Source organism: Brachypodium distachyon, chromosome 1 (genome assembly GCF_000005505.3).
Source record: "Brachypodium distachyon strain Bd21 chromosome 1, Brachypodium_distachyon_v3.0, whole genome shotgun sequence".
NCBI classification, from domain to species: Eukaryota; Viridiplantae; Streptophyta; class Magnoliopsida; order Poales; family Poaceae; genus Brachypodium; species Brachypodium distachyon.
Window position 1 is genome coordinate 70244091 of NC_016131.3, and position 27777 is coordinate 70271867.

At 46.9% G+C, this 27777-nt stretch overlaps 6 protein-coding genes and 1 pseudogene across 7 annotated transcripts; 3 read left to right on the forward strand and 4 right to left on the reverse strand.

The window, feature by feature from the left end:
• Positions 1-227: 227 nt before the first annotated feature.
• On the reverse strand, positions 228-375 carry LOC112270266 (annotated as a pseudogene).
• A 1515-nt stretch (positions 376-1890) lies between these two features.
• LOC100823029 (tryptamine benzoyltransferase 1-like) lies at positions 1891-3630 on the forward strand. The gene is made up of 2 exons (XM_024463396.1): positions 1891-2346; positions 2467-3630. The coding sequence occupies exons 1-2, from the start codon at positions 1966-1968 to the stop codon at positions 3397-3399; spliced, it is 1314 nt and encodes a 437-aa protein (XP_024319164.1). The 5' UTR covers positions 1891-1965; the 3' UTR covers positions 3400-3630.
• A 2611-nt stretch (positions 3631-6241) lies between these two features.
• On the reverse strand, positions 6242-7889 carry LOC100827615 (tryptamine benzoyltransferase 1). Its single transcript, XM_024463385.1, has 2 exons — positions 7407-7889; positions 6242-7333 (listed from the first exon to the last, which is right to left on the reverse strand). Exons 1-2 carry the CDS (start codon positions 7830-7832, stop codon positions 6389-6391), a joined length of 1371 nt encoding a protein of 456 aa, XP_024319153.1. The 5' UTR covers positions 7833-7889; the 3' UTR covers positions 6242-6388.
• A 196-nt stretch (positions 7890-8085) lies between these two features.
• On the forward strand, positions 8086-10557 carry LOC100827926 (protein AE7). Its single transcript, XM_003558596.4, has 6 exons — positions 8086-8302; positions 9019-9167; positions 9283-9388; positions 9484-9583; positions 9918-9963; positions 10056-10557. The coding sequence occupies exons 2-6, from the start codon at positions 9044-9046 to the stop codon at positions 10154-10156; spliced, it is 477 nt and encodes a 158-aa protein (XP_003558644.1). The 5' UTR covers positions 8086-8302; positions 9019-9043; the 3' UTR covers positions 10157-10557.
• An 802-nt stretch (positions 10558-11359) lies between these two features.
• Positions 11360-15008, reverse strand: LOC100828533 (uncharacterized protein At5g64816). The gene is made up of 3 exons (XM_014897039.2): positions 14852-15008; positions 12311-14703; positions 11360-12113 (listed from the first exon to the last, which is right to left on the reverse strand). Exon 2 carries the CDS (start codon positions 14688-14690, stop codon positions 14313-14315), a length of 378 nt encoding a protein of 125 aa, XP_014752525.1. The 5' UTR covers positions 14691-14703; positions 14852-15008; the 3' UTR covers positions 11360-12113; positions 12311-14312.
• Positions 15009-15197: 189 nt separating this feature from the next.
• Positions 15198-21991, reverse strand: LOC100823344. Of its 2 annotated transcripts, XM_003561927.4 has the most exons (10): positions 21015-21984; positions 19149-20330; positions 17397-18512; positions 17196-17237; positions 16775-16851; positions 16591-16675; positions 16445-16528; positions 16268-16369; positions 16056-16154; positions 15198-15704 (listed from the first exon to the last, which is right to left on the reverse strand). In XM_003561927.4, the coding sequence occupies exons 1-10, from the start codon at positions 21693-21695 to the stop codon at positions 15579-15581; spliced, it is 3594 nt and encodes a 1197-aa protein (XP_003561975.1). In that variant the 5' UTR covers positions 21696-21984; the 3' UTR covers positions 15198-15578. The 2 variants fall into 2 exon arrangements, 1 of the variants encoding a protein (XP_003561975.1); XR_001405286.2 differs by lacking the exon at positions 15198-15704 and having other exon boundaries at positions 16477-16528; positions 21015-21991.
• Positions 21992-24098: 2107 nt separating this feature from the next.
• LOC106865388 (pentatricopeptide repeat-containing protein At4g33990) lies at positions 24099-27716 on the forward strand. Its single transcript, XM_014896343.2, has 2 exons — positions 24099-26249; positions 27592-27716. Exon 1 carries the CDS (start codon positions 24814-24816, stop codon positions 26236-26238), a length of 1425 nt encoding a protein of 474 aa, XP_014751829.1. The 5' UTR covers positions 24099-24813; the 3' UTR covers positions 26239-26249; positions 27592-27716.
• Positions 27717-27777: the final 61 nt, after the last annotated feature.

Below are 27777 nucleotides of genomic sequence, written 5' to 3' on the forward strand. Positions count from 1 at the left end.
CTCACAAAGCTGGCATTGGGGGCGATCTCCATTGCTACGCCCCCCGTTCTGGCGTTGTTGGCCAGATCCACTGTTGTTGCTGTTACCACGGCCACGGCCTCCATTGCCGTAGCCACGGCCTCTTCCTCCTCTGCCGCGCTGGTTGTAACCACCACGGCCACCTCGTGTTGCGGTGTTTGCTGAGGATGGAAATTGGTTGCCGACGGCTTGTAGCATCTCCATCCTTGAATCGAAGCTGACGACCTGTGAGTAAAGATCGCTGATGGAAACCTTGTCAGATCGAGCAAGAGAGGTGGTCATCAAGGTCACAAGAGGGTTGTATTCGATGTCGAGTCCTGCAAGCAGGTACGACACCAAGTCATCATCGCCAAGAGTTTTTCCTGCCGATGCCAATTCGTCGGCGAAAGCCTTCATCTTGGTGAAGTAGTCGGAGGCAGACATGCTGCCTTTCTTCAGGTTGGCCATAGCCATCCTGATGTTCACCACTCGCGCCTTCGAGTGGGAGGAGAACATCTCCGCTATTGCCGCCCAGACTTCGGACGACTTCTCCATGGATGCAACCTGCGCCAACACCTCCTTGGATAGGGAGTTGAGCAGGAAGCCGAGGATCTGCTGATCTTGCGATACCCAGAGTCCATACTCCGGGTTTGGAACCTTCTCGGTTCTCTTGTCCGTATGGATTTCCTTCTGCTTCTCAGGCGCCTTGGTCGTTCCATCTAGGTAACCATCAAGCTGGGCACCACGGATGGGAGGAAGAACTTGAGCCTTCCAGAGGATGAAGTTGTCTCTCGTGAGCTTCTCGGAGACGGTCGCCATTGATGACCTAGATGCCATCTATTTTGTGGAGATTGGATGTGGGAAGAGGAGGCTCTTGTACCATGTAAAACGTGGTTAAGCGTTTCAACTCCCAACATGGGAGCCCGCAGGTATTTATATTGATCGAGAGGGGCGACCCTCTATCGTACGCGTACAGAGATCGATCTCTTGGATCGTTACAACAGTAGGATTACAAGTTTGTTGGACTACTAACAAACCCTACCAACTATACAAGTTTACACCGGTGCTATCTAACAACTTCTGTAGGCCTGGTATCTTCATGTTGTTTAACATGTACAACTGGATCTCATTTTGAAAAAATTGAAATAGAAAAAAATGCTGCTAAAACATATCCAATTGCGATCTCATTTTGAATATATCTCATCAAACCGGACAAATGGGTGAAATCAGATTTTGGTTCCCATTTGAGAGCAACGGCTTTTAAAGTTCCTAAATTGATGTGAAAAAAGAAACATATGCGGAGAAGTATCAGGACCAAACCTACCAAAATTAGATGGTTGAAACATGCATAAATATAAGGCGTTTACAGATACCTGTGTGTAAGTGTTTACTCCAAATTTTTGTGTGTAAGGGTTTACTCGTTAACATGCTCCTACATAAATTAATTGCGTATGATCTCCCTCTTCATGTAGCATTTCGTAGTATGTGGTGGTTAATGCAGCCTGTGTGTGCTATGCATGCTGTCGGAGCTCAAAGAGTAGGTAGATACGTATTGACATGATGAACTCTCGTGTGCTATGCTTTACTCTAGTTTGCAAATGTGTCATCATTGGCATAGCAGCTGCCCGATCGAGAAGGTGTGGGCGACTCACATGTTCGTGAGTGCACTATTACTATAGTTCTCCAATCGATCGCCACAGCTCGTCTGAGGAATGGGGGCACAACGATGGACACAGCCGAGTTGACCGTGACCGACCGGCCGAATTACGTGTCAAAATCAGTAATCTTAGCTAGGTGCACTGTCCATGTCGTCTTCTGCTTCGTCTGCTGATCTCTCATATACGGGCCAACGTGTATAAATGCGGCAAACGCTTCGTGCCTCTCCTCATCCACCAAAGCGATCGAGCGCACCAGCCTGCACACGAGGTTTACAGATACAATTGATCTCTCGTCGACCGAATTAAATCAATGGAGATCATCACGGGCAGCGAGATGCTGAGGCCGGCCTACGTCGACGGCTCTGCGGCGCCGCACCGGCTGTCCGGCGAGAAGGTGCCCCTGACCGTCTTCGACCGCGCGTCCCTCGACATCTTCGTGCCCAGCATGCTCGCCTACCCTGCGCCGGCTCCCTCCAACGACGCGCTCAAGGACGGCCTCCGCAGGGCAGTCGCGGCGTACCCTCACCTGGCGGGGCGCCTCGCCCTCGACGGCCGCGGCCGGCGCTACATCCACGTCAACGACGAGGGCGCGCTCCTCATCGAGGCCACCGTCGGGGTCGACCTGGCCGAGGTGCTCGTCGACGGCCGCATGGTCGCCAGCACCGACCACCTCTACCCGGCGATTCCCGAGGTACTATACGCAATGAGATCTTGAATTTCTGTCAGCTGTCAAGAGTCAAGACTGTCGCATTTGAAATTTGAACACGCTGTGGTTAACTGGTTGTTGTTTGGCTGTATGTACTGTACGCAGGAGAACATCGGGGTGGCGCTGCTGCAGATCAAGCTGAACCGGTACAAGTGCGGGGGGCTGGTGATCGGCATAACCTCGCACCACCAGGCGGCCGACGGGCACTCCATGAGCACCTTCTTCACCGTGTGGGCGAGGGCGGTGCGCGAGGGCAAAGGCTTCGTCGCCCCGGCCCCTTTCCTCGACCGCGCGGCGACCGCCGTCCCCCGCAGCACGCCCACGCCCGTGTTCGACCACCGGTCCGTCGAGTTCACGTGCGGCGGCAGCAAGTCCTACGCCGTCGTCCCCATGGACAGGATCAAGAACCTCACGGTGCACTTCACGGCCGATTTCGTGGCCGACCTCAAGGCCCGCGTCAGCGCCCGCTGCAGCACGTTCCAGTGTCTCCTCGCGCACGTGTGGAAGAAGACCACGGCGGCCAGGGACTTAAACCCGGAGGAGTTCACGCAGGTGCGCGTGGCCGTGAACTGCAGGGGCAGGGCGAACCCGCCCGTGCCCATGGACTTCTCCGGGAACATGGTGCTGTGGGCGTTCCCGAGGCTTCGCGTCCGTGACCTCCTGAGCTGGAGCCTCGGCGCCGTGGTCGGCGCCATCCGCGACGCCGTGGCGCGCATCGACGACGAGTACATCCAGTCGTTCGTGGACTACGGCGCCGTGGCGGACGCGGATGGGGAGGAGCTCGTGGCCACGGCTGCCGATGCCGGCACCATGTTCTGCCCGGACCTGGAGGTGGACAGCTGGCTCGGGTTCAAGTTCCACCAGATTGACCTCGGCACGGGCCCGCCGTCCGCGTTCCTGCCGCCCGACTTGCCCATCGAAGGGCTCATGATCTTCGTGCCGTCGCGCAACGCCAAGGGCGGCGTCGACCTCTTCATGGCCCTCGCGGAGGAGCACGTCCAGGCGTTCCAGCAGATCTGTTACTCTTTGGATTATTGATCAAGCTAGCAGCCGGGGCTTCGATCGTTTGCATGCATGTGATGCTTTTGCCGTAAGCAGCGTCACGTTTGTTACGTACGTAAAAGTAAGAGTCCGCACGGCTGGCTCTGATTCCTTCAGTCATAGGACTTGCATATGTATAGTTGCACGTTAGGTAGGACTGTCACGTGAATAAACACGTGGTCTGTATGTAAAATCTCTTGCACTGTGAGTAAAAAATGGTCTATGTAAGCGGCTCCTTGCAGCCCGGGCCGCGGTCCGGGACGTGACATCCCTTTTTTGTTAACTAGGGAGTTCGGCACCCGGGGGTTTCAGCCGGTATATATGTCAGGTTGTTTTGACGTGTTGTGTCTGAACAAGTGTTATTCAATGTCTGTAGCATGGAGCAGCAAAGAGGGAAAGCCTGCATGGGAATAATAGTTATTTGTCCTAGAATATAGATGGCTGAAGATTAGATGAGAGTGAGTAACGATCATATTAAGGGTTTAGGTAAAGTTGCCACAACACAGAACTAGAGTTGTCATCTCACAAGACACGTGGCACGTTCTCAGGCACAGTATTCTCAATTGGATGGCCAGGAGATCGTTCGCTTCGAGAGACTGAAGAGTGAACGTTCGCTCAATATAAAACCGTTTAAGAAAACATAGGAATAGGAAAGGAAGACAGTGCAAAACAAATGATTCACCAAACATAGGAAAACACCACGAGATGTGTTTGATGGCTGTAGAGAATGCTCATGACAATTGATATTACGTCCCATATGAACAATTGCTCCATCAATAGTTTATTCGGTAACCCACTTGTTAGTCACGTAAACATAAATCTAGCAAATTCCCCTCAATCTACCAAATTCAATAATAGGGGTTCGCTTCAAATCAAAATTAGGAGCATTAATAAGTACGGAATACGTGTCATTTGAAGTAGGAGAAAGTACTACTTACCACGCGCGGTGGGGAGGTTGCCTTTGCCGACGAAGTCGGTGACGACGAGCTTCTCGTCAGGCGACCATTAGAACGCGCTCCGGGATGGGATCGAACCTAACCAGTCCCCGTTCAACACAAGGAAGGAAACCGTACCCTCATGTGACCGTCCTCGCACGGATGGGTTCATTATCGAACCTTTCGTGGTATGGGATTTCTCTCTTCTACTCCCTCCGATCCTAAATTGTTGTCGAAATATTACATGTATCTAGACGCTTTTTAAGAATAGATACATTCATATTTAAACAAATTTAAGTCAAGAATTTAGGATCAGAAGGAGTACTAACCAGTCCTTTACAAATCTAATAGTTTTTCTACGATCTCACTAGTAGTCTGGTACAGGTTTTCCTTTACAAATCTTGATACCTCCCCCGCGGTGTTCCGAACTAGTCTCTCTCCCTCTCTCTCTTTTTCTGTCGTTGCCTTTGACAAGGAAGGCAAAAAATAACTTCTGAAGATAATTTCCAGGGTCAAACAGATGATTCCTGGTGAATGGTGATGCAGCTACGGCGAAATAAACTCCAACCTAATAGTTTTACCACCCAGAAATTCTCCAATTTATTTGTTTAGAAGTACTCTAGTACTCCCTCTAGTCCTAAATTCTTGACTCAAATTTGTCAAAATATGGATGTATCTATTCTTAAAAAACATCTAGATACATATGATATTTCGACAACAATTTAGGATCGGAGGGAGTAATATACTACTCTATGATAGCAGGAGCTGGACAGCAGCCATAGGGAATTCGATTTGCATATAATGGGTTTCATGTGCATATGCATGGATCCTTTCGCATCAAGCTTTTGCTTTTTTGGGCGCTTGAATGTCTTAATTAGAGTCACGCCAGAAGCTAGTTGCACCAAAAGAGAGCTTAAGGAAGCTGCATCGTAATGTGTAGGATGTTTATAATGTACTCCACCATGTAGTATATTGCAACACTTCATGGTGTCCCATTGCAAGAGATAGGAATAGGACTATATCTAAATATGGTCACATGATTCTCTTCATCTACTCCGTATATACTATAGTCAACTTTTTGAACCGTTCGATTGATCAAAGGGTGCATCCTGCATCCATCTTCTTACTTTCACCCACCTCTGATCATTGGGGCCAACCTCGCCCCTCTCATTTCTGCCTCCATTTCGTCATATTTGGTGATGCCGCCGGATCCGGCAGGCTTGGCATAGCTGTTCATCCTTCGTTGGGAAGATTAGTATGTCGCCAACACCTTTAGAATCTAGAACCGAATTATACTAAGCTGACTCCAATCCCTTGCTTAGCTGCTTGGACACAACAATGCTGACAAACCAAACAGGGCGGGAGACAAAAGGGTGCCAACGGAAGGCACCTTTACAGCATCCTGCATGCGTGCAGGCGCAGCGCCTCGAAGGAGAAAAGAAGGGCTAAACAGAATGATCAACGCAAAACTTTTTAAGCCAGGAAACCTTTTGTCAGTTGTCACTGTCATGGGCAAACAGAATGATCTTCTGGCCGCTAATACAGACCCGAAAAGTTTTGCATTCGAGCCAGCAGCAAAGGCAGCAATTGATTGAGGGTGCGAAGGCACGCGTCGGTCCGTGACGCGCATGATCAACGCTTTTGATTACTGTTTGATCAATGATGAATGTAGTGTACAGTGGTGGAGCCAGCCCACTACGGGAGCCTGGGCAAAATACACTGTAAACTAACTTTTGTCCAATTTTTTTTTGCCAAGTTAATCACTCTGTTTGTATTGATTAATTGGTGGCCTGGGCAATTGCCCAGGTGGCCGGGCCTTGGCTCCGCCCCCGTAGCGTAGTACTCTTTCCGTTTCATATTAAGTGACTTAAATTTGTCCAAATGTGGATGCATATATGGCTAACAGGTTAAAAAACGTTTAGATAAATGTAATACAAAGTCACTTAACATTGGGATGGTGATTTGAATTCGAAGTCAGCCTGCCTCACCGTCGGAGTAGATAATAAAGGTGACGCTGTTTACGACATGCAAGCGACAGATCGATGGCCTGATCAATCCAAGGAGTAGCAGATCTGCTCGAACGACGCGACGTGCTCCTCCGCAATGGCCATGAAGAGGTCGACGCCGCCCTTGGCCATGCGCGACGGCACGAAGATCATGAGCCCCTCGATAGGCAGGTCCGGCGGCACGAACGCGGACGGCGCCCCGGTGCCAAAGTCGAGCTCATGGAACCTGAACCCGAGCCAGCTATCCACCTCCAGGTCCGGGCAGAACATGGTGCCGGCATCGGCAGCCGTGGCCACGAGCTCCTCCCCGCCCGCGTCCGCCACGGCGCCGTAGTCCACGAACGACTGGATGTACTCGTCGTCGATGCGCGCCACGGCGTCACGAATAGCACCAACCACGCTGCCGTGGCTCCAGTTCAGGAGTTCCCGGACCTGAAGCCTCGGGAACGCCCAGAGCACCATGTTCCCGCAGAAGTCCATGGGCACGGGAGGGTTGGCCCTGCTCCTGCAGTTTACGGCCACCCTGACCTTGGTGAACCCTTCCGGGTTCAGGTCCCGCGCTGCCGTGATCTTCTTCCAAACGTGCGCCAACAAGCACTGGAACGTGCTGCAACGGACGTCGACGCCGACGCCGACACGGGCCTTGAGGTTGGCGATGAAGTCAGCCGTGAAGTGCACCGTGAAGTTCCTGATCCTGTCCATGGGGACGACGGCGTATGACTTGCCGAAACAGGCATCCGTGAACTCGACGGACCGGTGGTCGAACACGGGCTTCGGCGTGCTGCGGGGCACGGCAGTCGTGGCACGGTCGAGGAAAGGAGTCGGCGCGATGAAGTCCTTGCCCTCGCGAACCGCGCTGGCCCACGTGGTGAAGAACAAGCCCATGGAGTGGCCGGCGGCGGCATGGTGGTGAGAGCTTATGCCGACCACGAGACCGCCGCACCTGTAGCGGTTGAGCTTGATCTGCAGCAGCGCCGCCCCAATGTTCTCCTGTATACACTTGAGCTTAACTCCATGCATGAATGGTGATGTGATGTCAAACAGGCCGGAATCTCTCCTGTACCACGGGTATGGCGGGGTACAGGTCGTCGACGCGTGCGTCCATGCGGCCGTCGACGAGCACGTCAGCCAGATAGACCCCGACGGCGGCCTCGATGAGGAGCACGCCCTCGTCGTTGACGTGGATGTAGCGCCGGCCACGGAGGTCGAGGGCGAGGCGGCCCGCCAGGTGAGGGTACGCCGCGACGGCCCTGCGGAGGCCGTCCTTGAGCGCGCCGTTGGAGGGAGCCGGCGCAGGGTAGGCGAGCATGCTGGGGACGAAGATGTCGAGGGAGGCGCGGTCGAAGACGGTCAGGGGCACCTTCTCGCCGGACAGCCGGTGTGGCACGGAGTAGGCCGGCCTCAGCATCGCGCTGCTCGTGATCTCCATTTGCTTGCTCGCGTTTCGGTGAGGAAAGGAGAAAGGCACGTGGCCTTGGCAAGTTTGCATATATATAGAGAGAGGCTTGAGCTAGCTGCACTGCACGTTGGCCCGGCCTGAACTGCACGGGACGGCACGAACATCCCAGCACGTTGTCCGTACGACCATGCTGCCAGAGGTGGAGACCCCAGGCAACATGGGCCACCGGCCAGGGCCGTAGCAAAAAATTTCGGCCTAAAAAAAAAAGAAAAAGGTTAGGCCCCACCAGCCCGGGCCAGTCTGCCAGCCCAGCGTTGCAGCCCATGTTCCCTTGCTTGCTACCAGTACGGGCACGGAGAGAAGACACGGTGAAAGAGCGAGACAAAGAGAGCGCACCTGCGCACGGAGCGCCGCCGCCGGACGCTGGGGACCGGGGCTGCTGGCTCTCCCCTCTCCGCCCAGCCTCGCCTCCTCCGCTCTCCGTTGGCCGGCTTCCCAGCGCCCGCTACCCGCTGGCGACCGTCTCTCCTGCGACCGGCGACCGGCTGCCTGCTAGTGCGGTAGCCCCCCTCCTCCCTCCCTCTGTTCAGATGTCTCTATTGCTTCCCCTATCCCTCTCAAATTTCCTGTTGTTTCATTCTATTACCCTTCCGTAATTTGTTGTTTCAAATTAATTTTACAGTAGGACAACATGAGTAAGAGAAAGATGACCCATTTCCCCCCATCACAAACAAGTACTCCCTCCGATTCCATAATTCTTGTCGAAATATTACATGTATCTAGACACCTTTTAAGAATAGATACATCCATTTTTGGTCAAATTTGAGACAAGAATTATGGAACGGAGTGAGTATATCCGAGGTCGAGGCTAAAGTAGAGTCTGGTCCTTCAACTAGAGCAAGCGATAATATCAATCTTGTTCCAGCTCAACTCAAGCCAGGCATTGTTGAACCTGTCAGGATATGAAAGCTCATGGAGGAGGGAGCAAGGGATGGGTATTTCCATTGTTTCCATGTACTGGTCTGAGGGCCCAATATATTTATCTTGTTGTAACCTCCATATAGGATAAGTTAACAAATTCACTGTCAAAAAGAGGGACCCAGATAGACTGCGTAACATACGGTTAGCCTTTATTGATCTGTCAGTCTTACCAAATTTTGAACCTGCGGGGCTAGTGTAAGTTTTGCACTTGACACATTTTTTTTGCGCAAATCCACTTGACACAGTTTGCAACCAGGGATTACCATTTGACAATTCTTGTGCTTTTAACTTGCAGGATTTTGTCTTTCCTCTCCAAAAAAATGGTCATGGAGTTGTCAAATGCTAACCCTGTGGTTTATGAGAAAAAAGAGAGGCGCATCCGGCAGGCACCAGAAAATACAGATGAAAATGCAGCAGAGCCTATAGACCAGCTAGAAATATTTGATATCCTCTTTCTTGTTTTTTCTGCATGTATGTAGGTGTAGCTTGCTTTCCTGGTATATTCTATTGATCTGGGATCTTGCTAGCATAATAATTTTGTACTCCTTAACATTCTTACATCATATTAGAGACATAAAGGACCCGGAGCATCCATACTCATTGGAAGACCTTAATGTGGTAACTGAAGAGTCGGTGGAAATCAATGATGAACTTAGTCATGTCAAGTAAGTTGACATCTATCAATTGGAACTTCGGATGCTACAATTCAGGATTCTTAATGAAATTAAATCCTGATGATTTCTAATTGCTTTGGTTTCAGAGTTACTTTCACCCCAACTGTGGAGCATTGCAGTATGGCAACTGTCATTGGCCTTTGCTTACGTGTGAAGCTCATGCGGAGTCTACCTCCTCGTTATAAGGTATGCCGTTTGTGTGGAGTACAACTACAGACACATCCTGCTCTTCTACGTTCACACCCTTTATGAACTTTCTAAAAGAAAAGAGAAAAATCATGAGCTGCCTTAATATTTTGCCAAAGCGATGAGATTGTAATGATATGTTGGGGTTATATACACTCTAAGAAGTCCTAGGAGGCTAGGAAACTGAGCTAGACATGCCATTTGTGTCTTTAGGTTGGAATTTATTTATGTTCTCTTTCAACGACATGGTGGTGAATTATATCTTCTGTTATTGGTTATGGCTCATAATTTCTTCAAAAATATTAGAAAGTGTAATAATTTCTGTCTTGTGTAGGTGGACATAAGGGTCGCGCCTGGATCACATGCAACTGAAGCTGCAGGTATTTATTTTAAAAGCTACAGCTTTATGCCTTACAGTTACCGCATTCTCCTGTCTGGAACAGCATCTCATTTTATTTCCATTTGTTTGCAGTGAACAAGCAACTGAGTGACAAAGAACGTGTTGCCGCTGCATTGGAAAATCCAAACCTTCTTGACATTGTTGAGGAGTGCTTGTCACCAACGTTTGGTTGAAACCTCCTAAATACAACTAGGATCCAATGTGTCGATATAATCCCAAAAAACTACACCAGATTACAGGACAGGACTTCTATTGGAGATACCATGGGTGGTTACGTTTGCATGAATTTTGGTGCTCTGCGGCTCTCCATGACCATGAGCATACTGCGACCGTGTTGGGATTTCAGCCATCCCTTGTATTTTCCCTGTAGGTTCTCAGGGTGCTGTTTTTTTTCTTGGAGGGACTGGGTGCTGTTTTCTTCCGTATACTTTCTGATTGTATACGCAGACATGGTGTGGTGATACGTCATACATGTGAATGTGTGATCTCTGGTCACAAATCGCACGTCCTCTTTGTAAGGCGTCTCGTGTTAACAGAGAAGTAATTTTTTTTACCAGAGGAAGTTTACAGAAGAGTACTGTTCATTCCACAGTTGCACCTTTTTTTTTCTTGGGAAACAGAGCCTGATTTATACCCCAAGAAAATTATTTGCTTCTACGTTATATATTTTCATATACCCCAAGATCAAAGGGAGTATATAATTTTCGGGAATTTTAGCCTATGTGCACGAACTGGTTTAATATCGCGTGCAGAAACTAAAAATCGGCTGTACTCCAGTTTGGTAGGCTCGACCGTGTGCAGACCCAAGTATGAATTCCTGCATTATCCAAACAGTGCGAGATGCCACGAGTGACTTGTATACGGACAGACAGCAACCCGACAACTGACTCTGAACATTTCAGCAGGATTTCTTATTACTGAATTTCAACAGGATTCTCCAAATCTGCACTAAATTGTTTTTCTGGGCCAGCTCGCAAATTAATGTACTCCGTAAGCAAAACGCGTGCGGGATTTATCGGTTCGCACGTCGTTTCGTTCTTCTCCGGGTAAATGGGCATGAGGGCATCTCCGTCGGCGAAGCATGCGTGTAGGTTGGCTTGTGTGCTGCTGGCTGGCTGGATGTTTGTCAGTCACCAGATCGTCCCGGCTGGTGGCTCTTGGGGACGTCAATCTTTACAAGGAACGGAGACCAGATCGGTGGTACAGGTTTCCTGTGTCACAGGTAGTGTTATACTGTGGTATGCACCCTAGGTAGCAAGCGTCGGGCAATAGCACTTTTCATGTTTGGTTGATTGGGCAAACCATTGAAAGGCGAAAACACATTTTCTTAGCCTATTAAACTATGCATGAACACAGTGCATCATACAATAGCACAGTTAATCTAAATTTTTTCGAATTTTTGACATTGGCAAGGCATTACATAGCACAATACATACCCCCTCCGTCCATATTAAATGACTCAAATTTGCTCAAATATGGATGTATCTATGCCTAAAAGGCGTCTAGATACATGTAATAGAAAGTCACTTAACATGTGACGGAAGGAGTAGATTTCACACGATTATCTCCATAAGATTCAACAAGCATAAGGGTTCAACACACATAAACCCGAAGCAAACATAAGGTTCAACACACATAAGAGAGAATTCTTGTCAACATAACATTCTCATGGAACACCTGCTATCTAATCTTTGAACTCCTTGTTGATGTACCTATCCATCCAGACCAGCTGACCGACGTGTCCCATCTTCATGAAAGCTTTGGCACTTCTAGGATTGCTAACCAAAAAAATATAATAGTCATCAATCTGAGTCTCACTGTAGCCTTCCATTCCCAGCAAAGTCTCGTACAGGTTATCAGGGATCTCATCAACAGGAGGAGGTTGAGGGGCAGATTTTTTAGCAGCCGTGACAATGGCGGCCGCAAGCTCAGAACCTACGCGCCCAAGAGTGGAAATCAGGTCTTCCTCTTCACTTACATCCTTCTTTGCTTTCTTGGCTGGCCTTTTAGCAGAGGACCTGGCTGTGGAGATACAATCTTCATCTTCATCAGACTCCGTTGATGTTGTAGCAGTCCCAATAGTTTTTGTAGACTCAACAACCACCCCAGCCATGACCTACCAAATGTAAGCTGCAGCAGCCCAAATTAGCAAATTTATTCGATTTCCCATCTACTCGTACGTATATCAATTACACAACAAATGCCAATTTCACACACAAATTCCACACACAAATAAGCCATGACCAGATCCATTAAGTACAGGAGAAGAGAGGAGGGGAGGTAGAAGGAGAGGGGGGCCCGTAGAAGAAGGCGAGGAGGGGCCGTACCTTCGTCCAGATGGAAGGACAGGACGCAGATCGGCGCAGGCCGCGCCGCCGCCTGGCCTCGAGGGTCGCTGGGAGGAGAGAAGACGAGCGGTGAGCTGAGATTGGCGGTGCGTGGTCGCCGTGCGCCTCGGCCTCTCCCTGCGAGCGGGCTAAAGACGGCTAGACCTAGAAAGCTGCGGAGCGATAGCCTGGGCTGCCGGGTCCGATTGGCAGGTTTTGACGAACAGAGTGTAACCCAGGCCCAGGTTCATTTCAAAACTGAGACTGGAAAATTTGTTCAGTGCATAACTGAAAGACATGGTCTGTTAGTTTGCTACCTCCAGCTATTTGTTAAACCTTCAGAAATGATTAAAAAATAAAATAAAATACTGACTGCAGAAGCCCTCGCTCTTCTACATTGACTGCAACTCGCAGATCACCTGGGGTGCTCTAGGGTGGTTGTTAAGTGTTAACTCGGGCAATTTATCTTTGACGGAGGCCGCGCAAGGCGCTGATCGCTTCTATGACTCCGCAGCGGCTGTTTAAAGAATGTTCCAAACTTGCTGGCGAGTTCGTGATGATCGTATCCGAACACTGTCCGAGAGAAAAGAATGAAATTGCTGATGAACTAGCAAACAAGGCGCACCAAGACCAGAGCATCTGGATCGATTCCCTAGCAACCTTTTACCAGTCTTACTCAAAGAAACATTAGGCCCTAGCGTGAGAGATCAGTTTTTACTCAATGGCCATCCTATTCCGAGTAATATAAAAAAGGACCGACGCACTGCAGCAAAATCCACCTAGCCTGGGCAGGGCAGCAGGTTGAAAACATAACACGGGGCTCGCGCTGAGCACATCGCAAAACCATGTGCCGTTCCAGAGATCCACCCAGCATACCTCTCTGGCTTACCACCTCCGAGCATGATCACCTTGCTGGGAACAATGGCTATTCCTGCGGTCGTCAGGCTCAGGCTACATCGCCAACTCAAGCACCCTCATGGTCCCTTCTCCCTGCTTGGATTTAAAGACACGGAGCTCGTGCTTCCTGCTGGTCTCAGTTACTAAATATTTAGCTATATATTGCGTGAAATCAGAAACCATATAGGAGTATCTGTTAATTTCAGACCCAATTGCATTGGCAGTTCAACAATCAATTTAATCCATAGATATATATTTGTTAATTTCACTTGTTGTATCATCACCTACAGATGCAAACTTCATTGAATAACATGTACACATGCATGCAGTAACAAACTTGAAAATGTAAATTTAATCTACTGAATTCAGTTTGTCAAGACAAATATGCAGAAGCACAGCATGAGCAAAGCCTTGGTTGCATGAACCGGTGGGGTGGGCCTTGAAGGAGGGCTGATATCTTTGAGTTGGACAAGTTAGCTTGTCTCATATCCTAGATAACTGTTCCATTCCAAAACATCAGATAACGAATACCGACAGATATTAGGGCCTATGCTGATTGGGATAATATCGTCAACTAATCAATGGATCAGCTTAAGCAAGACAAGATATTATCATCACTATGGAAACTGCCCTGAACTCCAACAAACCTACTACACTAGATTTGGCATATGGACCCCGAAATGTATTCCAGAATTCTTAGCAAGTCTGCAAGTTATGAAGCTAAAGATTAATTCACCAAAATAAATCTAAGAAGAAATAAGAACTACACTCAAATAACTACCAAAGACAATAACTTCTAACGACAACATGGGAAGCATTTCATCCAACAGGGCCAATCGAACCTCTGTAACACCTAAAAAATTCAGCACATTGCAGCTTACCTAGCAATCATGATTTGTATCAGACAACGAGTCTGTCAAAGATCGAAGTAGCAAGAGTTCATGGAATGAACAGAGCATAACAATCAGGATAAACCATTTCACTTGATCTCAGCACCCCCGGATATATCAACGACAGCCGCAGATGTGTGAAGTTTCTAAACAACAAATAAACTGAAGCAGGAAACAGTGCATCAGGATAAGAGGCAAGGCAATTGGTACTAGCACTACATGAGAGTGGAGGAGAGCTTGAGGCACTCGCTCTGGCACCGCTTGAGGCAGACGTCGTTCCAGTTGGGCACCTGGTGCTGGTTGACGCAGACGGTGCGCGCGCAGGCGTCGGCGCAGGCGTCGAGCTCGGAGACGCCGCAGACGGTGACGCAGGTGTCCGGAATAGGGTCCTTGGAGAAGGCGCCGACCTTCTTGAGCATCCGCTTGGAGGTGCAGACGCGCTCGCAGACGAAGACCTCGTCGGAGCTCTTCTCGCGCCCGCGCGCCGCCTTGAGGCGCTGCTCCTCGTCGCGCCGCCGCTTGACGCGGATGGCCTGCCCGGCCACGATCGCCGGGACGGCCGCGGCGAGCAGCGGCCACCACGCGTCCACCATCCTGGGAGTAAACCTACGGGAACAGATCGAGGCTCCAAGAATCAGATTTGACCCAATCCCTCGGAGCCAAGAGGATATACAACTACAAGGAAATCAAAAAGGAAAGAATCCACAAAGAATCGGTAAAAAAACGAAGGCGGCAAGGGGAGGAGCAGTGGCACCTTGGGATAGCTTCTTGTTCGCCGGGGAAGAGGAGAGGGGCGAGGGTTTTACTCGAGGTCGAGGAGGACGAACAGAAGATGATGGCAGGCTGGACCGCTGGAGAGTGGAGACGATGGTTGGAACTTGGAACTGGACTCGGCCTATATTGGGCCCTAAAACTGGAAATGTCCTCAGACCGCAGGCCCGTATACGTGAAACCCGATTGAAATATTGCAGCTTCCTTTCATCCAGAGTTCCAGACAAGAAAAGAAAAAAAAGACGCGTCATACGCGTCGAACGGTCGAACTCGAACCCATTGTTTCAACCACACGAAGGAACAAAATAAAGGAAGCCAAAAAATCGACATTGGCACTGGGCACGCAAGGATTTGTCATCATGACAAAAGGTTGATTTAAACATGATGCAGCAGTGCATGTGCTACTGAAATTCCAAAAGGGAAAATTCCTTACTGTTTGGAGACCAGATACTGTACAGATGATGACTATTTCAGCTAACAAAAAGAGGGCATCTATTTACAGATTATCCGCGGCATGTACAGCGTGTAGTGTATAATCGGGCGCAGGCTTCATAAAACACAGCCCGCCCAAATCTCTTCACCAGATCATCAACCGCCTGTTGGAGTAGAAGGCTAGAAGACTCCAGAATCTGTGAGAAAACAAAAGCCTGTATACCGCCAGAGGAAATTCTGGCTCCATTGGCATGCTAGACATGCGGGGAAAACAAAGACTACGACTCTGCCCTTTTGCCACGCAATTTCAAGCTTTTCTCCAAGAATGCCAGAGTCTCGGCATATGAAGGATCATTCTTGTTCACCGGTTTACATGAATTTATATGATCAGTAGATGGTAGAACCTGCAAATATATAAGATTAATCACTTGCACGTTGCATCAATTGGCACAACAGTTTTTTTTAGTACGAAACTAGACAACACAGTACTATAATCTGGAGGAAATTACAGGAACATACAAGATAAACAGAACATAAAATGCTGATCTAACTCCGAACTATCCATCAGGTTAACTATAGAACAGCATATAAATCCCTGTGTTCTCCATATTATCTAAAAGTAAAATTAGGTATTAGAAACTACTCCCTCCATTCCATAATTCTTGTCGTGGTTTTAGTTCAAATATAGTATAAGCAAGTATAAAAGTTCCGTCGTGATGGTTTGCACTGAATAATGCAGCTGGTAGGATACTTACAACGAGTTCCCCATATCCTGGGTATGCAGATTCAATTGGCACTATCTCCATCCGAAGTGCCCAACCACCATAACCTTCAACAATCGGTGTGACCTGGGTCTGTAATGAAGCCAGTTAACACATAACTTTTGTTTAGGTGAGTTCGCACATACAATTTCATACTGTGAGAGTGAAAGCATGCAGTATGAGTCCATGACAACATTTTCCTTTACCTCACTAAAACTAAGAACATTAAGAAGTCCTTTATTGTGGCGCTGCCGCACAAAGTCATTTAACTCGACCAGTCTTGGAGACCCGCTTCTTAATTCGCCAATCTGTGGGAATGAGTGTCAGAAAATATACACGGATGAAAAAAGTCAGTTGGTAAGTTTGTCATATAAAGAACGTACTGAAGGAGCTGGACGAAAAACCAAACCCATACGCCATGGCATGTCTGCAAGTTTACTTCCAAAATGCGGACAGCTGTAAAAGACCTGCCATATGAACAGAGTTAGAACTCAGATATAATCACAAGAATTAACAACCAAATACATACTAGTCCAATCGTATTATTCAGGAAATTTTCATAATTGTTCAGCTTCGCTTGATGCAACATCTGCTTAACCACCAAACCTCCCATGCTGCAAGTACAAAAATGGGGAAGAGATCAGTTCTTTCATCTGTTACAGATTTTCCAGTCCATGTGTAAATAGCATTCTAAATGAAGCAACCATCCTTACCTATGAGTCACAAACACAACAGGCCGACTACCAATCCCAGCAGTCACCAGCTTCCTCAACAGCATAGAGCTCACCTCCTATACAACAAATATGATCACAATAAAAGCAATTTGAGCAAGAAAACAAACCATCAAACAAAGAGATCAAAATATCTCCAACCCTACATATCATTCCAGATAAGAGAATCTTATATCCTAGAATAATTTAAACATTTGCACTGCACAACAAATTAAAATGATGAAAAGATCTCAATCTCTATAGAAAATGTATGAATCACATGGATTCCTTTTGTATTTTGCCACTGCAAAGCCAGAATTTCTTTAAATTGTGAGACAAACAGATTGGTCCAGGCCTAGATATCAGAAAGGAGGGAATATTTGCACTAACATGCACAACTTAAACAACTCTTCAGAACACTAACCTGAAGGGGCAAGCTGGCTCCAGTCCATTGTGTCAAATTTGTCTGCATAAATCATTTGAAACTGGTGAAGATCTTGGAACGTTTAAACAGGAACAGGAACGGTATCAGCAGGAAAGCACAAATTGTTAAACAGCAGGAATGATTACAGGGAGCAATATAAATCTCCAAATATGAAAGAATATCAGAGAATTAAAAACAAACCTTGTATTTGACCGTCAAAAAACGAGCTTGAGGAAAATCTGATGAAAGCCATTCTCTTGGCCAACAAGTACCCTCTTTCCCAGCATCTTCGTCTATGCTTTCAACAAGACCAGCTTTGGTAGTTGATGACTTGTCATCAGCTATCCGCCATGAGTTGAATGGACCACCACGAAGGCCATGGACAAACACAACATCGACCGAAGAAGAGGCACATCTTGAAACATCTGGACCATCTATAGAGCTTGCAGTTTCAGATCCACTATCTTCAATACAGTCATCATCATCCTTACTATTATCTCTTGAAATCGCATGACCACGGTTATCCAAATGAACCTCAAGAGGCAACTCTGGATTAAGCAAGAACAACGCATCTCCAAACTGAGGACACTTTCTTTTATACTCACTTTCTGAATCAGGATATTCACCAGAAGCATTTCTTGTATTTGGATTCTCAGAGCAGAACACATTTAACAGAGTTAATCTGCAGTAACTTTTTAATTTTATATCATTGCAAGAAACTCGTCCACTTGCACATTCCTCAAGCCACTTGCACCAAATATCATCAGAAATGATTTCCTTCTTTGAATTGGGTAAGAGGGAGAGAATGGTAAGCAGCCGCCCAGCATGCCTTCGAATATGCGCTGCCGGAGGAACTCGTACACTATGGGGATCAGTGGTAGCAGTAGTAGAGGAATCATTAGAAGCAGACATATTCTTGTCTTGCACTTCACGTATTCGTGATGCATCATATGCTTCAATTGCAGCAAGTTTCTCATAATCATCAGCAACAAGGATATGTTTCAACAAGGGAAGAACTCCTAAATCGGCTATTCTCTTTTGGCACGTAACATCCTCAGAACAAAGCTCTGCTAGTGCTTTTATTCCCTTAAGCGTAGCTAACGCCGAGTCAACAGCATCAAACTTGGGTGGGCTCTTTTTGCTCAGATTCTTTAGAGCTGTGGCAAATGGTTCAAGAGAGAGAAAATCGGAAAGGGACACTTTGTCACTAGATCCAGAATCATAGTCTGGTTGAATGCTGGCTAATTTAACAACAGCAGTAGCTAATTGATTCAAGACCTGAGTTGCAGTGTAAGCATTATGATAATCAACTTGATTCTGCCAAAAATAAAATTTGTATTAGGACAACAGGAGGTAGACCAAGATTACGAAAGAAACTGTTGCACTAGGACGATAGGAACTCATCCACTCATACATTATTCAAAGTCAGTAAATTTTAATTTTTAAGTAAAAACAAGTGCATCAGGTAAACTGAATAGGCTGATAGAACTATAAATAAGAACTGTTGCTGCAATCAAATGCCTGTATTCCAAAAGTCAGCAATCAAATATATAATGTATAGAACTTCTCCATGAGCACAACAGGATAACCTACCAGGCTACCCTAAACAACTACTGTGCTGTAAAGCATTCTGTAGTGTCTTCAAAGAACATGGCCAAATTCACAACAGAACTGCTTTCAAACATTGTTGCTATGTGCCCAATGCTTACGGGTTGTGACAAATCTAACTTACTATGAACAAATGAAATACCATATTATGTTTTATGAGCGACATAGACACCATAAATTTTCAACTTGAGCATCTGGGTGTAATTCATTATCTACAGTTCATTTGTCCAGCCCTATTACCTATCTATTTTATGCTGTGTTGTACAACTATACATTGGTTAATATATCTGCTACGGAGACACGCATTCAAAATATATTTGCAGTAAATATTACACGAATTCCAACCTTCACTCGATCTGGTTGAGGCGGAGCAGTTCCTTTCAAATTTTGTGTCTTATTGTCTCCAAGAATCTCAGAAAGCACGAGAGTTAACCATCCCTGAGAAATGGGTACAGAAGCTGGCCCATAATCCTCAAGTATCGATGAAAGGATTTTTACAGATGTAAGATGTGTTGTGTCGGATACAGATTTATCAAAGAGCCAGCGAAGAAGAATACCAGACCATCTTTGAGCTTCTTCAAGTGACAAAGGAACTTCACCAGAATAGAGTGAACTCAGGGCGACAGCTAATGATTCTTTCATACTACTCTGACCATTTTCTATTTTCTTCGCAATACTCCGAAGAAGATGAAGACCCTTCTGCCTTATAACAAACTTTGACTCATTGCATCGAATCATGGATAATAGGAAAGTTGACAGTGACATTTGGGCCAATGACATGTCGCCATTCTCAGTAGCCTGAGAAGCTGTCAAAATAAGGCTTGAGGACCAATCTGGGACAGAAGGAGCTAAAGTCAAGTTCTTGTCTTCCAGAAGAGATCGAGCCACCAAGGCTCCATGCCACTTCACAGTTCTTTCAGGAGCTTTCAGTGCAGTTGTAACCGCATGCCCGTCACTATCAAGTTCTTGAATACGAGTACGATTTAGATCTGAAGCTATAGCCCAATTAGCAAGAGCCCAGGTAGCAAAAGGTACAGCTACATGCTCTCTCTGTAAATCATCCCAAAGGCCTGGGGTAGCAGGAGAACTTAATCTCTCAATGTCTGGAGAATCCGTATTGTACTCTTGCATTACCGATTCTCTACTACCCTGGGAATCTCCCATTCTACTATTTTGTGCAACTTTCAGAATATCATCACCTGAGTTGCCCATCTTTAGTGAGTCATTTTCTCTGGAGAATCCCAATATAGTAGTCCCACCAAGCACCTTAATCCCTATCCCTTTTAATCCTCTGTCACCATCATCACTGCTATCGTCCTCATGGTCATCAAAATGCATGCCCCCTTGCTCAATGACTTCAATGGCTGCTGCAATATCTCTTGTATCAGCATCTGCAGGCAACAAAGGATGAAACGACGAATAATCTGCGTTGTCACAGTTGGATGTGATAATATCCATAAGTGCAGCAACAAGCATGCTCCTTCCTTTAGAATGGCCCGAACCATCGAATGAAGAGTATCTGGAGTTCTGTCTCAACAAAAGAGCCACATATTAGGTATAAACAACTCATAAAGTCTAAGAAAATTGTCAAAGCTACATAATTTTAAAACTATAGACTGCTTTGTTCTACAAATTAAAATGTTCATCAAGATTTCAAGACATGAATCGCAATTAGAGAAGAAGATGGAGTAAGCTGACAAAAATGCGCTGTCAATAAATAAAAATCTTCCCATGTAGAGTGGGGAGATGGGAGATCATGAAGCCAAATACAGAACTCCTAGTCCTAACTCCTAATCCTAGGTCTTGATGATCCATGAAAATGGCAAAGTTATGCAGCTAATTTTAGTTTGAATTCAGCACAAAATACAGATCTATTGCCATACAACCAGATATGCATATGAAATCAACATCCTAATTATGCAACAGATCAATGCAACATCTGAATCCTGCAATGTAGCATATGACGACCTGATTCCTAGCTACAGACATTGGATGCAGGATTTTATCACAAAAAAATGACTACAACATATCAATTGATGGTCAAGGTGTATGAGAGAAATTGTAAAGTTTTGTATCCTAACCTGACCTCACACGATGTGGTTAACGAGGCTACATTAAATCGACAATTTACAACTTACATTGAATGCAAGCTTCTATCAAAACTACATTTGGGACAATCAGGCAAATCAAGCAATCCTAAAATGTTATCACCTTCTTGCCGCGCTTGGGCTGGTAAGAGAAGATAAATTGGAGGAGGCAGGGCACGGCTCTCGGCCGGCCCAGCACGGCAGGCGCGACCCATGGGTCAGACAACAGGTTCGCGAGCGCCCGTGACGCCTCTGCCTGCGTGGGGCCCCGCATGATGCTGTCGAGCAGCCAGTCGACGACGGCGCCGCCGCCCGCGGACACGATGGCCGCGCGTCGAGCGGCGCTGGCGGCCGTGATGTCGGCGAGCAGCGCGGCGACCCGCATCTCGAACCCGGACCGCACCTCGTGGTTGGCGGACGACAGGACGGACATGAGCGACTTGCATAGCACCCCGCCCGCCGTCCACGTGTGCTGCATCCGCTCCACGACGCGCGCCGCGGACGCCCTGGACCTCTCTAGGGTCTCCTCGATGTTGTCGGTGGATAGGTAGAGCGTCCCGGCGGCGGTGGCGACGGAGAGCGCGGAGAGCGCGAGAAGCGGGGAGATGCGGCGCGTCCCCCCGTCGCGGTGGGGCGCGAGGTGGTGCGGCGGGGTAGGGGCCGCGACGGGGAGGTGGGAGAGGGTGGAGGAGGTTGAGGACGGAGAAGGCGGGGTGGGGTTGGAGGAGAGGAGGCGGGGCCGGAGGCGGCGGTGGAAGTGGCGGACATGGCGGAGGGATGCGGGGAGGAGGCCGCGCCGCAGCATCGCCGGGCCCGCCGGAGAGGCCTTTGCGGCGACCTTCTATTGGATGAGGTCAAAATTTCGGGCTGCTTGCTTTGCTTTGACGGGTCGGGCGGTTGGCTTGGGCAGGAAGGCGAAGGAGATGGAAGAAGGCACGCGGGAATATTCGCCGGAGTAGGCAGCGAAAGAGGCGGTGGTGCCACCGTGCCAGCCTGCGGCAAGGGAGGAGATCGCCGCGTGTGGAAAGGAGGACGAGTTGTGGTGGGCTACCGGTTCCTTGATGGGCCGGCTATGTTTCGGTCGGTTGCGGAAAGCCGCAACCCGTGTTCCAAGGCCGCACGTTTTTCTTCTCCTCCCACGGAAAGACTGTACCTCCGCATTCTATCCGCATATCGTAAAAGGGAATTTATAACGAGCAATAGTCCTTCGGAGCGAATGTTCGTCTTTTTCTTGCTTATCCTTCTTAGAAATAGAGAGAAATGCTTTATGCAATGATACCATTAAATTCTACAGAGTGACACCGTCGGGTTATTTTTTTATCTTCATCCTTGACGGGTGACAACTTTACCTGTCGCGTCAGAAGGTTAGGAAACGAACGTTTAGTTTCGTGAGTGACACTTTAGTTATGTGATGGTTGCAGTTTTAGACTTTGAAAGCGTTCACGGAAGCTAGGGAGCAAAGATAGCATTCCGTTGGTTATTTCACAAATATTCCTATGAAAGATGGGCGCTGCTAGCACTGGCGCACTGCGTGGGCACCAGCGTGAATACAAATAACAAAGCCATCAAGGTTATTCTGTGTCATATTATATGAATTCAGTCGAGTTTGATTAAGCTTAACTTAGAACAATACTATTCTGCGTCCCTTTAAAAACAGCCCCGCACAACAAAAAAGATGAAGAAAAAAAAGCCATGCATATACATATACAGCCACCAGCCATGATAGCCCAGCAAGAAAGGAGACTTTCTTGCATCTATTTGAACTAAAGAAAACAACACAGTAGCAAAAAGATCGATCTCGAAGTGGAGAAGAGATAAAAAAACACAACAGTTTCAGAAAAAATATTCAGGAGGAAGAAGAGCAGCTAGGATCAACATCTTGATGGTGCCAAGGTAAAAGCTTCTGAAAAAAAAAAATCCACCTCTCTTAAACTCTCCTTCTCTTTCTTCACGTGCATTGTGCTCTGATATGGAAATCATATCTGTTGATGCCCCCCCCCCCCCCCTATAATTGCAGAACTGAAGAACACAAGGGCAGCAACAGATATTTACAAGAATAAATGCAAAGACAAGACTAAAAATTACATGATTAAATATAAAGACAAGACTAACAATTACAGGACTAAGACTAGTAAAAGAAACAAAACTAATAATTGAAAATGAGACAGAAGCATGAATAAATTAAAGGCTATAATGTTCTGAAATCGAGACTAAGAAATACTTAGGAAAAAAATACTGATAATGAACCTAAAAAGAAAGAATGATATGACAAAGACTGAGAGAATAATTATTTGAGTTTGAGGTACTGAAAATGACATGACTAGACTAAAGTTTTTATTTGTGGACAAGACAGAGATATACTTAGGAAGACTAACAAGACTGATAATCTTAAAGACAACTAAGACTAATTGATACTACATAAAGGACTGATAATGCATATATAAAGACTAGTAATCTTAAAGGACCGATAATGCATAAATGATAAATGACTGATAAATGATAAAATACTAGTAGTTCAAACTGAGAAAAAATGATAAATGGATGACAAGACAATAAGGAAATGATAAATGGAAGACTAATTACTCACTGATGGAAGGCTAAGAAAATGAAGACTGAAACGAAGACAATAGCAGACTTATACATAGACTAACAAGACTATTGAAGAAGTAAATGACAAGAACTCGACAAAGAATGAGAACAATAAGACAAAATTATAAGGATATACCACCGGAAACCCACTTTGTCTCCCGAGAAAACACAAGATTCAGATTTAGCACCTGAGCTTTATGTATGTGTAAAATGCAAATGCAGTGTGCTGGGCTTAGTGTTTGTGATTGGTGGGCTGTATCTGCTACTGTGGAGCAAGGGGAAATGCAGCAGCAACAGCCCTGACTCAAGCCTGAAAGACAGACACATCCCTCCATTAGATTGGGTGTTGACAAAATGCAACAATAAATTGTCCAATTCTTGATTGTATTCTCGTGTAAAGGTTCAGGACACTATTATATCATCATTCATGGAGCTTCTTAGGTTGTAATCCAAAAAACAATAGGGATAAATGGTCTGAACCAAAACTGATAGCGACAACAGAGGCAAAGATGTAATACTACCATCATGGACCAAGAACAAATAACTGAAGAATACCTCACTCGGCAACGGCCGTACCACACTGAAGCTGCTTCTCCACCATCACTGCTCAAAATCCCTACCAATATCCAAATCATTGGCTGCCAAATTCGCGAGTAATCGAAGCGACGGTAAGTGAACCAAATACACGCAGTAACCCCAAAAATCAGTCACTGGTGCAAACAAAAACATAGGATAGACATGCACCAAAGACAAACCCGGCAGCGAGCCATGCTTCTGTCTCTACGTGCAACAGACCTCCATAGAAGAAGAGGAGGATGCTCACTGGAAGGCGGAAGCGGCCGCTGTCGGCAAGCTTCCAGGAGCGGCACCGGTGGGGCAAGGAGCCGGAGGAGAGTGGGCGGTGTGGCGACGGTCGGATCTCGCCGAACAAGGTGGGGACGTTCGATGGGTGTCTCCTCCATGACCCCGAGTCTCAGCTTCTCTCTCTGCACGCGCGTCTGTGTGGGTTGGTGACTCACCACACCCTGGAGAAGAAGAGCGAACTAAAAAAATGACAGGACAAAAACCACATACACAAAAGCCAAGCGGGTCCAGAACCCGACAACATCTTACGAACCCGAACTGGATGACATCAAGATGAGTGCGACTTGCAGAAAATCGAACGGACAAGAATCTGAGTGTTGACCAATTGAAAAACAGCTAGATGTAAAAGAGCAAAACCGAAAAACAAAACAATATTACTACGGAGTACGCATTATTCGTCGAGAAAAAATTGTGCTGCTTATTTAACTTTGATCCGACCGGAGGCGAGTTGGCTATTGCCAAAACTCCCGATGCTCGAACGCACCGCGTGCTCGACCTCGGCTCCCGCCGCCGGCGACCACCACGCCCTCACCTTCGACCATCAATCCCTCCCGCGCATCATACTCTCCGCCGCCACATCTTCCTCTTCCCATGGAGGCGCCGCCGTAACCGTCTCCGCTCTCCACGCCGCGGCCACCAAGCTCGGCGTCCTCCCTTCATCGCTCCCGGTGTCCAACGCTCTCATCTCTGCCTATTCCCTCTCCGGCCTCCTCCCCTCCTCCCTCCGCGCCTTCTCCCTAATCCCCTACCCCTCCACGGCGTCCTACACCTGCATCCTCTCCGCGCTCTCCCGCCATGGCCGCGCCCTGGAAGCCATGTCCCTCTTCGCCTCCTCCGCAGTCTCCCCCGACGTCGAGCTCCTCTCCTGCCTCGTATCTTGCTGCCGCCGCGCGTCGTCCTTTCTCCCAGCCCGCGCCGCCCACGCCTTCGGCGTTAAGAACGTGCCGATGCTGGCCTTCTACGCCTCGGCTGGCCCCGCTCTGGTTGCCTTGTATGCGAAGCATGGGAAAGTGGTAGCTGCCAAGAGGGTGTTTGGTTTCAGTGACGGGGAGGACGTGGTGTCCTGGAATGCTATGATTGGGGGCTTTGCTACTGCCGGGAGGGGAGGAGAGGCGTGGGATTGCTTCAGGGACATGCGCTCTCACGGTGTTCGAGGGAATGCCCGCACGGCTGTGGCTGTGCTTGGGGCTTGTGATCTGGAGTCTGGCAGGCAGGTCCACGGGTATATCATGAGAATCCACAGTGGTGGTTCAAAGCCTATTTTGTGGAACGCATTGTTGAGCATGTACTCACGTGCTGGGCATGTTAGGGATGCGGAGAAGGTGTTCTTGGAGATTGAAGGGAAGGATGTTGTGTCTTGGAATGTAATGATCGGGGCCTTTGCGAAGAACGGGCATGGAGAGAGGGCACTTGAGTTTCAAGATATGATGGTGCATTTTGGGATGAAACCAGACTCGTTGACATTCACAACTGTGCTCATGGCATGTTGCCATTGTGGCTTGGTTGATGAAGGTCTTGCAATATTTCAGCGCTTCGTTGCAGGCATTGGTCTCACCCCATCCATGGAGCAGTGTGCCTGCATTGTGGATTTGCTTGCACGTGCTGGGAGATTTGAGGAGGCCGTGGAGTTCACCGGTCAAATGCCAGAGAGACCGAATGCAATTGTATGGGGTGCTTTACTATCTGCAAGTAGGATGCATGACAATGTAGAATTTGCACAAATTGCATTTGAGCAGCTGGTTCAAGCAGAGCCAGAAAACCCAGGGAATTTTGTTACGATGTCAAACATATATGCAAACGCTGGAATGGTGGAGGATGCAAAGAGAGTGAGGATGATGATTGACAGGGAAGACTTGGTGAAGCCTTCAGGACAAAGTTGTATTGAAGCTGTGTAAGAACTAAGAAGGTATGTATATTTCACAGATTATTGTCTCGTTCGAACTCATCTTGTATGGAGAGTGTTTCTTTGGGGCTGTAGTGTCATACTCATGTTCATTTCAGAAAATAAAGTAAGGCTATATTACGCCATAAACAATGTAGCCAGGGCCTCACATCAGATTAGGCCATGAGAATAAGAATGATTGATATGTTTAATTTGTGACAGACACCTTCTGTTTGGTTACAGATCAAGCCATGAATATACCATTATCTCCAGTTCTCATAACTGTAACAAACTTGTGCATTATTTTTTTAGATGTGCAAGTACCATGTGCACAAAATCCACTCTCATTCTGGAGTTTTTGGTTTACTTTATTGGAAATGGGAATTCCAAGCTGTAACCTCTATACAGATTTATGGAGAAATAGAAAAGCTAGTGGTATAGTTGCCAAGCTACTTAGCAGCTGGTCATTGTTTGTTAATTTGTATTCATAGATCGATTTCACATCAGTGTGATTCCTGAAATTTTGGAGGCCGTGTGCAAAATATTGAAATTCAGTCCACACGATTATGTGTCGCATGGAGCATTGATATAATTGTTTTTCTAAGCACCACTTAGAAACACGTTTGTAAAGTAGTGTCCCAACTTTACCCGAATGATATGATCTTTATACTCTTTGGAATAATTTATCTTCACAATTAGTCTTTTTTAATGATATATAAATTTTCAATTGAATCGGACTGAGTATAGAACAGAACACAAGTGGAGACTTTTAAGAGTTTCAATATACTTAAGCTTATTTTCATGGACGCTGGAATGTTTAACAATGTCCTATATGCAACAATTGTACCATTATGAAAGAATTAGCCGGCTTAGAAACTTTTCATTATCGGCGAAAGAATTTTCAAGCATGATGAACTTTTACAATAACAATATTGAAGTAAAACAACAGAAATGGAGAATAAAAGGGCTGCAGCTCAATATTAGTTCTTACTTCTTAGCATTATCAATGAAAATACTAATTAACATGCACAAATTAAGGAATGAGTATCACATGGGGCTCCCTAATATTTTGGGGCCCTGTGCGGGTGCTCATGCGGCACATGCGTGCCATACGAATACGGGCCTGGTTCACATGACTCTGGTGGTTGCATTTCGTGTCATGGCTTCTAAATTGCTAGCCTGAGCAGAATTTGTTACTCTTTTTTTATAACTTTTGTTATCTTGGTGCCTTCATTCGACCCATCGTATAAAGTACAAAAACAAAACCACAAAAGAAAAATACAGAAACAAAAGAGGCACCTCTGGACCTTCAGAGATACACAATGTGCTTCAAATATGAGCTTAACTTGTAATGGTACTATTGCAGTGAATGGTGCTGAGGTGCTCCTGCCAATGGTGATGATGTTGAAAGAACTACCTCATGTGGCGTTATCGTCATTGTGGACACGGATTGAAATAGGATGAGGCTATCAAGATACATGAAAGGCAAGCTGTGGGATTTACTTTTTATCATTGTATGTGCTGTAATTTTTTCAGGTGTTCTATAAACTAT